Raw genomic sequence first — 15,023 nt, forward strand, 5'->3', positions numbered from 1 at the left:
ACACATAGGCAGAACAAGGCAGTCTGGAGTCGGCCAGCAAGAACCAAACCGTGAGAGACAGGCTCCCCCCGTGAGCAGGGGGCGGGTCGAGGCCCAGCTTGGGGCACCAGGGTGTGCCATGTGGAGACAGGGGTGCATGTGGTTGTCAGGGAAGACAAAAGGGTATGTGACTAGCATTGAGAAACACCAAAGGCGGCCAGTAGGCGGCCAAAAACAACAAACTCTTGAGGGACAATGATCGCTCTCCCCTCCCCCCCAACTCCCCCCACCCTATACTTCGAAACTGGAAGCATCTGTCGCCCTTAACTAGCTACAACCTCGTAGGACAAGTGCTAATCTGAAATGGTTAGCTAGGGGTAGGGATTATGGCTAGGATACCAATAGGGAGGACCCCCCTCCATGATGTAGGATATAAACCAGCAGTGCCAAACGAAAAACATCACAATTCAGGTCCGGTAGTAAAATGTATGACATTCTGTGAACAGGCCACCGCCTCCATGGCGGTGCAGGAAGGACCCCATGCCCCCGGATGCCAGGCTCGGGGAGCCCCAGTAGATCTGAGCCACAGACTCAGTCGCATCCAACCCAGGCCCCTCAGATTCGGGCATGGGTTTCGGGCTTCGGGCCAAAACAGTTCAAGACCGAGTTACTTTCAATCAGGAGTCAGTCACCTTCGGAGCCACGAAGCATCTGGCTTCTGGAGAGGTCAGTGTCAGAGAATGTGCGTCGCAGGGTGTCAGCGGGTCCAGGGGCCTTGTGCAGGTCAACCAGGGATGGGGTCAGTGAAGTCGGGTTGGGGTCGCGCTGTCGCGCTTCAGGGGAGGCCCGCTGGGCTCCAGAGCCCGGCAGGCTGGAACTCTTCACCCCGCGCGCCCCCCTCCTGCGGGACCCGGTCCTGCGTCGCCTGGGCTTGGGTGCAGTACTGCCCTGGCGGTCTGGAGCTACTCGAGGCGGGGAACGGGTCACCTGCAGTTGGAGGGGTCTCCCCTCCGTGACCCAGGTCCACGCCGCCTGTGGGGAGTCAAAGAAGAAAGTTCGACCCTGGAAGAATACCTTGGGCTGGGAAGAGGAGCCCATATCGGAGGTTCATCGCTCTAAGCTTCCGCTTCACCTCCTCGTAGGAACGGCGTTGGGACTGGACCTCTCTTGAGTAGTCTGGAAAAATCCTTATCTTGGAGTCCCGGTGGTGTATCTGCCCCAACTCCCGAGCAGCTCTCAGGATGGCATCACGGTCTCAGAAGTTGAGAACACGGAGGATGAAAGGTCGAGCAGGGGCTCCCGGTGGTGGTTTGGGGGCCAAAGAGCGATGGGCGCGTTCAATTGCGAACCATGGGGAGAGCTTCTCCTTTGGCATCCAGGTGCGGATCCATTCTTCTAGGAAGGTAGCCGCGTCTGCCCGTTCGACTCCCTCCGGGAACCATAGGAGGCGTAGGTTGTTTCGGCGCGCTCTGTTTTCAGCATCCTCAGCCCGGCGGTGAAGCTCAGCGGTCTGCAACTGGAGGCGAGCCATTTGGGTCTTGATGGTGGAGACATCGTCCTCCACCGTGGAGATCCGGGATTCAGCCTCCGTAAGGCGCTCCGTGGCCTTACGGAGGTCCTGGCGGATGAGAGATACATCTATTTTCAGCTTTTCTATTTTGGCCTCAACCGACGTCTGTGAGGTCGAGAGCGCATGAAGGATGGTGTCTAAGTCTCCTCCAGCTGGGCCAGGGCCAGGCAATTTGTCCACGCCCGTCCCGTGGTCCACCTTGGCAAATTTGTCCAGGGTCGTCTGAGCTGTGGGTACGGAGACCGCGGGTGCCCGAGGTTTCCCCATGGTGCGGCGAGTCGCCGATCTCAGGGCCAGGGAGCTGATACGGAGACAAACGCCTCGGTCACCCGGTATTGTAGGTGGGAAATCCGCAGCTCACCGCCACACACAGTCCGCCATGCCGCAAACGCAGGATAATAGATCAGAAGGCAGCCACAGTCTCCGTTGGGTGAAGTCAGGCACAGTGGCGTCCCCCAGGTCCGTCCAGTTCCTAGAGGTCTTCCGCACTGGTAGGTAGCAAGGCAGGCAGTGCTCCTCAGATCCTGGCAAACGGGGGGGGGGGGGGGGGAGGGCACCGCTCCTATCGCACTACACCACCACTCGACTAGGTGCCCGGGCTCCCCGCCGGAACACAGCCCTCCCGGCCCCAAATGCGACACACCAGGCCCTCTTCAATGGGGAAGTCTCAAGGGTGGTGTCCTCAGCCAGGAGTCGGGCCGAGCAGATCTCGCGGCAGGGGCACCACGCGGCGCAACTCCCGCGCCCCCAGGAAGCAGCAGATGCAGGCAGGACCCCTCGTGGATGGGAGCCGGTCGGAGGGTCACCCCTCCAAGACGGCGTGGCAAAGGGGGAGCGGAGAGCGGCCGGGCGCCTCAGCACCCACCGTCAAACTGGCAGCAGGCCGGTGCAGCGGCCGGACGGGGTCCAGGTGCTGCGTCTATCGGGGCCCACTCAGGATCGCAGTCACGGGGGGAGCAGGGCAGCGTCACTTACCAGGGGGAGGCCCACGGTCAGCAGAGCAGGCAAGACGCGGCCTCCAGGGCAGTTATCTCTCCTTCCCGGGACCTCCCGCGGTTCAGGGCCAGCCAGCCACAGAGCGGACTTAGTCCTCTTCGGATGTCGGCCTCAGCACGGCAGCGCCTCTCACCCTCTCCAGGCTAGATCACTCCTGTGGGCATCAAGTCAGGCGACGGCCGGTCCCAACCCAGAGCCGGGTCGGGGGGGCCACCACTACAGCACCGCTCCTGGCAGCAGAGCAGGCAGGGTCTCAAGGTCTCCCGGGATCAGCGCAGATCCGACCTCCACCGCCTCACTGCCAGTTCAGGAGCAGAGCGGGACTCCGTCGGTGTCGAAGCTTCAGGTGTGCGCTGAGGGAGGCAGGCGGCAGGGCAGCGCGCCTGTCAGGCCGGGGTACACCAGGGGGCCGCCATCTTGGTGCAGTACTCAGGCAGGACACTCCCGCGGCGGGGGCATCAAGGGCAGCGCCGGCCCGGCACTCATCTCCGCCTCCACCCTCTCGGTCTCCATCCGGCACCTCCTCTATGGCGTGAAGTCGGGGAAGTCGTCACAGGGCTCCCGTGAAGGGGGCACCGTCTACTCGTGGGCCGCACAGGGGGCCGCCATCTTGCCCCCGCGCCGATCCTCCGGGCCGGTGGGAGCCCTGCAAGCCTCGAGGATGGTCAGCAGCACCCAGCGACAAAGCAGCAGACCGCGCTGGGAATGGCGGACACAGGTGGCCCGGTTAGAGGGAAGGATGGGCACTGCATCAGGTAGGATTAAGGCGGATGACGGATGGGGGGTCCGGAGCACTCTTGAAGTGCGACCGCCATCTTGACGCCTTGGCCACGCCCCCCCTGTGTTTTCATACTTTTAGAGAACTAAACTATAAGAGTTGTTTATTCACAGACAATTATTTCAAAAGAAACTCATTTGGTAGCATACTATAAGAGCTTGCTTTAAGTAAAAAGTAAAAAATAATTCAAACTAATTGTATAATCAAATAAATCCCGTGTAGGCACATTTACCTGTTCATTTTATTGTACCCTAGCCATCAAGGGTTGATTGGGTTACCCATTGTATTCTGGATTATATTTAACAGTGGCAAAACCTCTTTTGCAATTAGGAAAGGATTTTCTAAATCTGAAAAGGGTTTAGTATATTTGAAATGACTATTTTGTACTTGCAGACGCGTGATAGTGTGAATTGCAAGGTTTGCGACTGCAAAATACGTTGCACATTTGGTCCGTGGGTCTCTAAAAGGAAAATGTTCTACAGAAATCTTTGTATGGTTGTCTGAACAATGCGGACGAGAATGTAGTTCCATGCTTCACAATCCTTTCTTTTCTGAACAGGCTGAATCAGTAACTTTCACCATTGTGCAACCACCTCGCTATGGTACGATAGAGCGCACGAGCAATGGGCAGCGCTATCTTCAGACCACCACTTTCACAATGGATGACATCTACCTAAACCGGATCAGCTACAGCCATGATGGAAGCAACTCCTTGAAAGATCGCTTCACTTTCACAGTTTCTGATGGAACCAACCCGTTTTTCATTGTGGATGATGAGGGAAAGGAGGTAGGTCAATGAAGATTGCAGTGCGTTGTCTATTTTTCTAGTGGAACATTTCCCTCTGCATCTTTCCACTCTAGTATTATAAATATTGATCTGGACCAGACTTGGCTGTTGCAGGTAATGAAGAGCTAGACTTGATGGAGCCAGGGGGTGTAGGGGTTTAAAGGAGCTGTAACTTTCCACTTTTTGTTCTATGTTTTTATGTCTGTTCTGTGTCGTTATTAATTACTGTAGGAAGCTGACTTTTTATGTGGTAGTGCCAATGTAAGGGCACATCATGCAAAAATTAGACGATTCTTATTGGTTTACAAGGCTTAAATGAATAATCCCAAGTGCTGTATTTGTGGTAGTTTGGTCGAGCAGCTTTCGGCTTATCACAGGGTAGTGTTAATCATATATTGTACATGCAGAGTCAATAAATGAGATTCACACTCAAGAAAAGCTCTAGACCAATTTATAAAAATACAGATTTTTTAAAAATTTTAGACACCAAGATAATTAGAATCAAGTAAGTACTTTCGTAGTTGTACATTTTTGTAGTATTAGAAAAATTCATTCAAATAATGGTGTTGAGGTATGAGTCTCGAACGTGGTAGTGTTATCCTCTGGGAGAAACACTTACTGCATAGAAATGCTTGCAAACGGTTTACAGGGTTCTTCTCCTGGACTTAAGGTGCTTAGGGGTCAAGTTCCAAGAAATCACTAGCAGTTTGATTTTACCTGCCCTGGTGAGTCCGGATGCAGTGGTGCTGGTAGCATTGGTAGCCTCTAGCGCAACGTGGAAAAGTCAGTGGAGAAGTACCTGCAAAAAGAAGGGCTGCAAGTTGGCACTAGACGACCAGTACGGCAGAACCCGAAAGGGGGGCTTTGCTCTTGAGGGTCGCTGGAGCATGAAGACCGCCTGTTTACGTGGACCCGGGCTGTCAGACTCTGGTGCAGAGATGTTCTGTCCAGTGGTTGGCTCGAGTCAGAGGCTCCCACTTTGTTATGGAGAGGGAGAGAAAAAAAATCTGTAGGGCCACTCTCGGCTATGACTTTGGAGAAATTGACTTCCCTCGTCCGTGTTGGCGTTGGTGGTGTCTGGGCTGAACACACAATAAGCTTTGTTGCTTGCAAGGGCTCCTTTATCCTGGGTATGTGTGCAAGGAGGCTCAGGGAGGGCTCAGCGTCTCCAGACTTGGCGAAGCAATGGGGCTGACCTCCTGGACTCTTGATCTCCTCCTGGCGAGTTGCTCCCTAGGTGGATCTGATGGCCAGCAAAACAGTGGAGCAGGCGGATGCGACCTTCAAATACATGGAGATGGCTCCTTCATCTTAAGGGAAATGCTGCTTGATTGGCAAAGAACTGGACCGTCCTCCGTTTATTGCAATTATCGGGAGAGTAGTATCCAGGCAGGGTTTGGTGCTGGTCCACCGTTTTTGCGTTGGCTTTTTTGTCCTCCTCTTTTTCCCAGGTAGACTAATCTCAACTCCATGTGTCAGGGAGCCGCCTAAATTCTGAATATAGGGGCATTGAGGGGAGTATAAGGTAGTAGCCAATGGGCTACCAGCCCCTGTGGTAACTACACCCCCTATATAACCATTTCTGGGGGGCAATGAGCATAAACCTGACCCAGAGCTGCTGGTTTAACCAAACACAAGATGGTGACACCCTTCCTCGAGTGTCCATTTCAGGTGGTCCACTTTAGGTGTGTGCCTAACCTGATTATGCTATGCCTCCAGCTAATTTTCTTGCCTACTATGGTGCCAACGGGCTCCTGGGTGTGGCATTCTCCAAGTCTTGAGGATGCTTGTGTCGCATATTAAAGGCTGCAGAGGCTTTGAAGTGTTAAAGCTGAATTTATCTGAAAGGAAACAAACCGTCAGTTTGCAGTAATGGCGATTCAAAGCAGCAAAATGTATTTGCTCAAGCCCCGGGACAGAAACAGAGTGCATTCGGCAAAATGTTTCAGCTTGCTTGAATTGTGCCGTGTCTTTTATGTTCGAGGCATGTGGGCTGCTAAATTCATATCTATTGCATAGATCGCCGCCTAGTGTTGGGTCCGGATGATTGCACATTGTTGTCCTGGGAGAGTCTTCGAAGTATCACGAGATAGGTGGCTCCTCCCCTGGACTACAGTGCGCATGGGCATCGGCTCCATCCCCAGATTGTTTTTTTCCGCCATTGGGTTCGGATGTGATTTTGACGTCTCCTTGTCGGAATCGAAAAACTTACTTCTTTAAGGCCAAAAGGCCTTCTCTATTGGCGTCGGTATTGTATGCGATCGGTCCCGAGCATCGTCCGACTCTTCGTGTCGGAATTCTGCGGAGTACTTTACTCTTCGGACATCGAGGCCCTGTACTCGCAGCAAGACCCCAAAGACCTGATCATGGAACGGAGTCCGTTCAAGTGCTGCCCGTCTGTGGATCCAAATATCCACACATCGACGTGCACCCAGTCTGTAATAAATGCCTCTCGCCGGACCACGACGAGGACAACTGCATGGCCTGTTCGAAATTCAGGTCCAAGAAAACACTCAAGCATCGGCGCGCGGCGCGCCTCGAGGCCCAGCGAGAGGCTCCGGCACCCGATGACATCTTCTTCGACCCCGCAGAGGAAGGCAGAAGCCATCATCTTGAAATCTCACCGCCGTCGACGGAGGTCGAGCCCGATCCAGACGAATACATCGAAGAACAGGGCCAAAACCTTCAATACATCGAGGAGGTAGGGGACGACGAAGAAGTCTATGGGGCCGCGGAAGATAGCTCAGAGGAAGAGCTATGCCCCGAACATTACATGCCTCAGGCTCAGGTCACGGAATCGCCACTCGGCCTTACCCACGACCCTGCACCGCTATCCCCAGCCCCGTCTTCTGGCCCGGCCACGGGTACACCGGTGGAGCCGCCATTGCGCGTATCGAAAACGAAACCGCAACCGTTACAGGCGACATCGTCAAACATGGCCGACGTCCCACCGAAAACGAAACCGAAACCAACGGTCTCGGCAACACCTAAAATGGCCGACATCCCGGCGAAATCGAAACCGAAACCTACGGCTTCGACTACATCTAAAATGGCCGATGTCCCAGCCAAATTGACAAAGCCTGCTCCATCTTCGGCTCCGTCGCCCTCAGGCCCTCCGAAGTCGAAGAAGGCTGTTGAGTCACCAGCGCCACAAACGGTGGCCAAGGACACGTCCTCCAAGAAGGTAGTCCATCACGTCTCGACGGCGGCAGCGTCGACCACCAAACGCTCGGTCGAAGCAAAGTCCACTAAGGCCCACGACCCAAAGGCCGGAGGCACTGCGCATCGGCACAAAGATGCGGGATCTGTATCAACGGCGTCGGCGCCTCAGTCTACCACAGGGCCGCGAACCGTAGGATTCGAGGATTCATCGGTGGCCCCTTCAACCACGCCAAAGTCCTCCGAAGCGGACGACCATGAAGCATCGGCTGCCAAACCCTCGGCTTCATTTACAAAACAGGTCACCGACTCACTCCAACGCATTCGGGAGAAATCTCTGCCGTCGGCGTCTACCGCGCCTTCGGATCCGAGACCGGTGGACACATCTGCAAAGACGTCCTCCAAGCTACTCTACACTCTACCACCGAAGGTGGCGCCGAAGGCGTTTGCACCCAGACCAGTGCCGAAAAACACGGAAATGTCGGAATATTCAACGGCCAGTGGGCATTTGGCTCGACAACCAGCGTCAGAGGACCAATCAGAGCAGTACATCGATGCCCACACAGGGAAATTGACACTTTACAAAAGAAAGATCACTTCCCAGCCATTGGAGTCATATGTTATTCCACTAAAGAAGAAAAAGGCACCACAGGACATACCTGCCTCTGTTGTACCTCTTCAGCCACCTCCGAGGAGGAGTCCATCACCTTCCCCCAACCAATCAGGGGGTGACGATGATGACCAAGATGACCAATACAACTTCCCTGCTGGCAATGACCCTGATGTACAACAGGACCCATATGACGACGCTGGGGACCAGGGAAGTCATCAAGTGATACAGGACCCACAGGGTTTTGGGACACGTACATCACCTACTGAGGATTCGGCAGCATTCAATGCTTTGATAGAGCGAGCAGCTGCAAATCATAATGTAGACATGCAGGCTGACCCGGTGGAGGAAGATTTCCTGTTTGACACTTTCTCTGTCTCCGAAAGAACAGTCAAAACACTTCCTATGTTAAAAGGGGTCCTTAAACATGCACCAGAGATCTTTAAAGAACCTACAAGGGCAAGAGTGGTGAACCCACGTATTGAGAAAAAATACAGGCCAGCACCTGGGGACCCTGCCTATATTCGGGGACAGTTGCCTCTAGACTCCTTGGTGGTCGCAAATGCCCGCAAGAGGGCCAACTCCCAAACGACGGGTGAAGCTCCTCCCCCCGACAAGGAGTCGAAAGTGCTTGAGGCATCCGGCAAGAGGGTGGCTGCGCAGGCTGCCAATGTCTGGCGTATAGCAAACACACAGGCACTATTGGCACGTTACGGTAGGGCGCATTACGACACCCTAGAACAGCTCCTTCAACACCTACCTGATCAGTTTAAGGAAGGGGCCGAGATGCTCATACAAGAGGGAAAACTCATCTCAAACGCTGCAATAAAGTGTGCGCTTGATGTGGCTGATACAGCGGCTAGGGGTATTAACACCAGTGTCATGCTGAGAAGACCGGCTTGGCTTCGCATATCTGGATTTAAGCCCGATATTCAGACAACAATACTCAATCAGCCTGTCAATCCTGACGGACTGTTTGGGCCAGATGTTGACACCACCCTAGAAAAAATTAAAAAGGACAATGAGACTGCTAAATCGATGGGGGCACTTCAGTCTCAACAATTCAGGGGAAACACTTTTCGTCGCTCAGGAGCGCGTGGTGTTACCAGAGGACAATTGGGTCAACAAACACAATTCACAAAAGGTGGTGCACAATCCTCGTACCCCAAGCAAGGTAGAGGGGGTTACCGAGGTAACAGTGCCAAAGGCAGGGGCAGGGGGAACAACAACTCCCGTTCCTCTGCCGCAAACAAACAGTGACTCCCTGTCACTGCCCCCCGACCATCCAACACCTGTCGGGGGGAGGCTCCAGCAGTTCCTGCCGGTCAGGACGTCCATCACCACAGACAGGTGGGTGAGAAAACTAATCCAGTACGGTTATTGTTTGGAGTTAACATCCACTCCTCCCAACATTCCCCCAAGACAACGTCCTATGTCGGCAGAGCACTTGCACTTATTGCAGCAGGAAGTGCTAGTAATGCTGCAAAAAGGAGCAATCTAACTCGTGCCAGTGGAGGAGGAAGGAACAGGGGTCTATTCTCTGTACTTCCTCATCCCAAAGAAGGACGGATCCCTCAGACCCATTCTGGATCTACGCCCTCTCAACATGTATATACTGTCAGAACACTTTCACATGCTGACACTGCAACAGATCCTTCCCCTTCTAAACCAAGGGGATTTCCTGGCAACATTAGACCTCAAGGATGCTTACTTCCACATCCCACTCCACCCGTCCCACAGAAAATACCTCAGGTTCACCATTCTCAACAAGCACTATCAGTTCAAAGTCCTACCCTTCGGGGTGACTACTGCCCCCAGAGTGTTTACAAAGTGTCTGGCGACAGTGGCGGCGCACCTCAGGAGACAAAACATACATGTCTACCCGTACCTCGACGACTGGCTCGTTCAAGCAAAGTCGGATAAACAGTGCGCCTCACACATGTCCCACACTATTCAACTCCTTCACAGCCTGGGGTTCTCCCTAAACTACCCAAAGTCGCACCTTCAACCAGCCCATGTGCGGCAGTATCTGGGCGCGACAATAAACACCCTGACTGCTATGGCTCAGCCAAACACAGTCCGAATCAACAGCATTCAGACGCTGATCCAAAGGTTCAGACCGCAACACTCCCTGCCAGCGAGAGTGTTCATGCAGTTGATAGGCATGATGGCCTCCTGCATCTTCATAGTCCCGCACGCAAGGTTGCACATGCGTCCCCTCCAAGAATGCTTGGCAAATCAATGGACACAGGCTCAGGGACAACTGACAGACCTAGTGTTGGTGACCGGTCGGGCATACAACTCTCTGCATTGGTGGAACCCACACAACCTTTGCAAGGGACGACCGTTCCAAGAGCCTGTGCCACAGATTGTCCTAACAACGGACGCATCTCTCCAAGGGTGGGGAGCGCATGTGCTCCACTACACGGTGCAGGGACTGTGGTCAACCCAGCAACAACGATTGCACATCAACTACCTGGAATTGATGGCAATCTTCATGGCGCTCAAGTCCTTCAAAGTACATCTGTGCAACAAGGTCGTGTTGATCCGGACGGACAACATGACAGCCATGTACTACATCCAAAAGCAGGGCGGTACTCACTCACCACAGCTGTCTCATCTGGCTCAGAGCATGTGGAAGTGGGTCATTCAGAGGAACATCTTCCTCATGGCAGAACACCTCCCGGGCAAGGACAATCAGATGGCGGATCTGCTCAGCAGATACAGCCATCAAATGCACGAGTGGGAGATACATCCATCAGTACTCCACCCGTACTTCCAGCAGTAAGGTCATCCAGAGATAGACCTGTTTGCCACAAGGGAAAACGCAAAATGCCAAAGCTTTGCCGCCAGGTTCCCTCACCCGGAATCGCAAGGGAATGCGATATGGATGAACTGGTCAGGCAAATTTGCGTACGCTTTTCCCCCAGCGCCTCTCATTCCGCTGGTGGCAAGAAAGCTAAAGCAACACTCGATGACTCTCATCCTGGTTGCTCCAACATGGGCACGCCAACCATGGTACACCACGTTTCTGGAACTTTCCGTGGTACCGCATCAAAGGCTGCATCTCACATCCAGGCTCTTGACGCAGAACCATGGCGACATTCAGCATCCAGATCCGCAACAGCTCAATCTGGCGATCTGGCTCCTGAGGTCTTAGAATTTGGCTACCTCAACCTGCCTCCTGAATGCATGGACATCATCCGAGAGGCAAGAAAGCCCACAACCAGAGCTTGCTATGCAGCGAAATGGAAGCGGTTTGTCATTTACTGTACTGACAACAATATCAACCCGCTAGATGCATCCATTCCTAACATCATCTGCTATTTGTTACATCTTTACAAATGCAATCTAGCGTACGCTTCCATTCGGATACATTTATCCGCCATAGCGGCTTATCTCCAGAATAGGCAGCACCTCTCTGTTTTCAGGGTGCCTGCCATTAAAGCCTTCCTGGAGGGACTAAAGCGAGTCATTCCTCCAAGAACACCACCAGCTCCAGTCTGGAACCTCAATGTAGTCCTCACTAGGCTGATGGGCCCACCTTTCGAGCCACTGCACTCCTGCGAAATTCAATTTCTAACGTGGAAAGTGGCTTTTCTCATTGCTATCACATCGCTCAGACGTGTTAGCGAGCTGCAAGCGCTCACAATCCAAGAGCCATTCATCCAAATACATTCTAACAGGGTAGTGCTCCGCACTAACCCCAAATTCCTTCCAAAAGTGGTGTCACAGTTTCATATCAACCAAACTATTGACCTGCCTGCATTCTTCCAAAACCCACAAACGGTAGCAGAAAGAATGCTTCATACATTAGACGTTAGGAGGGCGCTAATGTACTACATTGACAGAACTCAACACTTTAGAAAGACACAACAACTTTTTGTTGCCTTCTCACCACAGCACAAAGGCAACCCCATTTCCAAAGCAGGAATAGCCAGATGGATCGTTAAGTGCATTCAAATCTGTTATCAAAAAGCTAAACGCACTTTAACAATACCCCCAAGGGTGCACTCCACACGCAAATTGGGGGCCTCCATGGCTTTCCTGGGGAACATTCCCTTGGAAGACATTTGTAGAGCAGCCACTTGGGCTACACCACACACGTTTACCAAACATTACTGTGTAGATGTGCATTCCAAACAGCAAGCAGCTGTAGGACAGGCTGTTCTCAAAACACTTTTTCAAGCTTCTGCAGCTGGCACGGGCAACCGCTCTTAATGGAGGGACTGCTGTGTATTCTATGCAATAGATATGAATTTAGCAGCCCACATGCCTCGAACTGAATATGCTACTTACCAGTATGCATCTGTTCTTGGCATGTAGGGCTGCTAACATTCATATCGCCCGCCCTCCTCCCCGGTGCCCGTAGCGGCTGCAGACACTCTCTTGCATTCATCATTAGCATGGACATCATTTACACTATTTCACTCCATCTCTGCCACAATGGCTAAAAACAATCTGGGGATGGAGCCGATGCCCATGCGCACTGTAGTCCAGGGAAGGAGCCACCTATCTCGTGATGCTTCGAAGACTCTTCCAGGACAACAATGTGCAATCATCCGGACCCAACACTAGGCGGCGATCTATGCAATAGATATGAATGTTAGCAGCCCTACATGCCAAGAACAGATGCATACTGGTAAGTAGCATATTCAACTCTTACACACCCATTGGATTACATTGAAAACGCCAACTCATTGGACTATGAAAAGCTACCATGTTTATACTTCAAGCGAAGAGGTAAGTCTGTCAGTATAGTGAATTGTTTGTAAAAATATTCGGGGGCCTGTATCGGCCCATGGTCATCCTTACTCTCTGCTTCGAGATCTTTTGGCTATAGAGTTACATATTTATAAGAGTTGGTTATAAACATATTCCACCTTCATCAACCTTAAAAGAACTGTTTTTTGCACTTAAGCGTCCTGGCAGGACATTCATGGTAAACAACCAATTTCTTCTTCTACATACATGGGTTGGTACAAGGTCTCAGATGTTGCATGGCAGAGATGAGGCAGCTTTTACGTGCCTGTGCTTCCACACCTGCATTTAATAATTAATTAGCAAGAAAGGTAAGTTTCCGATTTATCTCAAATAAGCATTCTACAAACACATGACCGTATTGCAAGAACCATTCTAGAAGCACAATTCAAACTGGTGTTTCTATTGCTATATGTATGAACAATGGTTCAGCTCTGTATATCCTTTCTCACTTTCACAGAAGCCTCTGGCATTGGGATGCTAATTCACTAGCCATCCTGCTGGATGAGCTGTGATCTATGACCTGCGGAGAAGGCATTGCTCTTGACCTTTTAGAGCATTGGCTCTCCCAAGCAGGGGATCAAAACTCATCTGTGGTGGCTGGCAGGAAAAGTTCAGTCAGCCAGCACACTAAATGACTGGTACTTTTCAGGGGGTACTTATAAGGTACCCTCTGATTGTATGTTATAATAAATCCAACACTGGCATCATTGTGGATTTAAGACTAGTTGTTTGATTCTCGACACCATTGGTTTCAGTGCAGCCATCATGTAGCTGGGTAACTCGTAATGACCAGTGCCCTATACATGTTCTTAAGATGGCTGTCTGATCACTTGTAATATCTTGGAATGAAACTAGACATCACAGGGCTATCTGCTCATGCAGATGGGCCCTCACATATAATACAATGCACCCTGCCTTACGGCTCTAAATCCTGCTAAAGGTGTGACTTACTTAGAGTATATGCAGTGTACCTTGGAATGGCGCCCAGGGAGTGGGCCTTGTTGTGTTTTCAAAATGGTTTGCAGCATTTCACTCAACCTGCGAGGGCAAACTTCATGCAGTTTTTGTGTGTGTCCCTTATGATGGCATAATACATGTTGCAGCCCTTTAGTACCCAAGACCTAGGTACCAGGGGTACCATTTACTAGGGACTTGCAGTGGAGCTAAAGTCCTTGCTAATTGGGTTGCAATTGGACATTTTGTTTGAAGGGAAAGAGCAATGGCAATATGGGCCTAGTTAGCAGGGACCCTGTGCACTTTCAGTCAAAAAGCATCACTACTATGGCAAAAAGTGGGGGGTGACCATGTCAAAAAAGGGCACTTTCCTACAGTTGCCTCTGTCAAGTATTATGATATATAAAGAAGTGGTTCTGTCGGGAAGGTGGCAATTGCTTTGTACAAGTCAAATCACTGTATTCACAACCTTTGATTTTTAGGTCTCGCCTGAGCAGGCGCATGCGTTGGTCTTGCGAGCCATTTAGTATCTGCTTTTAAAAGTGCTACCTTGCCGCCACCAGCTTGCTATTACACACGCACGACGTGCACAGCTGCCATCTGTCTTTCAGCGCGCACATTACTTTTACTCACTCCTCGTCAGCTTCATGTCTCTGCATGCCCGCGATCACTAGGATCCCCTCCCCTCCCCCTCCCTTCTCCCACTCTCTCCTCGTCAGCTTCATGCCTCTGCATGCCGTGCGATCACTTTTAGCAGTTTCACTTTCATCATCTGCAAAACTAAAGACATAGTGAAACGCGGGTGCCGCGATTATAGCAAAAGTAAAGAAATAGATTTTTTTCTATTAAAGCGTGGGTGCCGCGATTATAGCAAAAGTAAAGAAATCGAAAAATGCTTCTATTTCTTTACTTTTGCTATAATCGCGGCACCCGCGCTTTACTTTTAACATTAAAAGTGAAGCGCGGGTGCCGCGGTTATAGTAAAAGTAAAGAAATAGATGTTTATTTCTATTTCTTTACTTTTGCTATAATCGCGGCACCGGCGCTTTACTTTTAACGTTAAAAGTAAAGCGCGGGGCCGCGATTATAGCAAAAGTAAAGAAATAGAAAAAAAACTTCTATTTCTTTACTTTTGCTAAAATCGCGGCACCCACACTTTACTTTTAACATTAAAAGTGAAGCACTCTTGGGTCAAACATACAAAAAGTGATGGGAGGATGCATTCACATAGCCAATAGATCTCGCCTTTGGGACCTTATGAAGTGTTTAGCATGTAATCATATTCAATCATATTGTAGTTGAGGATTTTTGCGATGATAGTCATGGGAGCCACCCCAGACTTTGGTCGCGGGATCGGTGCCCAATGTGCCCTCTCGATCATGAAGAGGTAGGAGAGCCGTTTCGGTTTGAGGTGGTTGAGGATTAA

At 51.4% G+C, this 15,023-nt stretch overlaps 1 protein-coding gene across 1 annotated transcript in view; it reads left to right on the forward strand.

Annotated features, from left to right (window-relative positions):
* Positions 1-15,023, forward strand: part of FRAS1 (Fraser extracellular matrix complex subunit 1) — a 1,313,599-nt gene that overhangs the window by 129,376 nt on the left and 1,169,200 nt on the right. Inside the window, exon 3 of the mRNA XM_078676362.1 lies at positions 3,883-4,110. Within this exon, the coding sequence (XP_078532488.1) occupies positions 3,883-4,110 (228 nt within the window). The remainder of the gene's footprint in view (positions 1-3,882; positions 4,111-15,023) is intronic.

Source organism: Lissotriton helveticus, chromosome 2_1 (assembly GCF_964261635.1).
Source record: "Lissotriton helveticus chromosome 2_1, aLisHel1.1, whole genome shotgun sequence".
NCBI classification, from domain to species: Eukaryota; Metazoa; Chordata; class Amphibia; order Caudata; family Salamandridae; genus Lissotriton; species Lissotriton helveticus.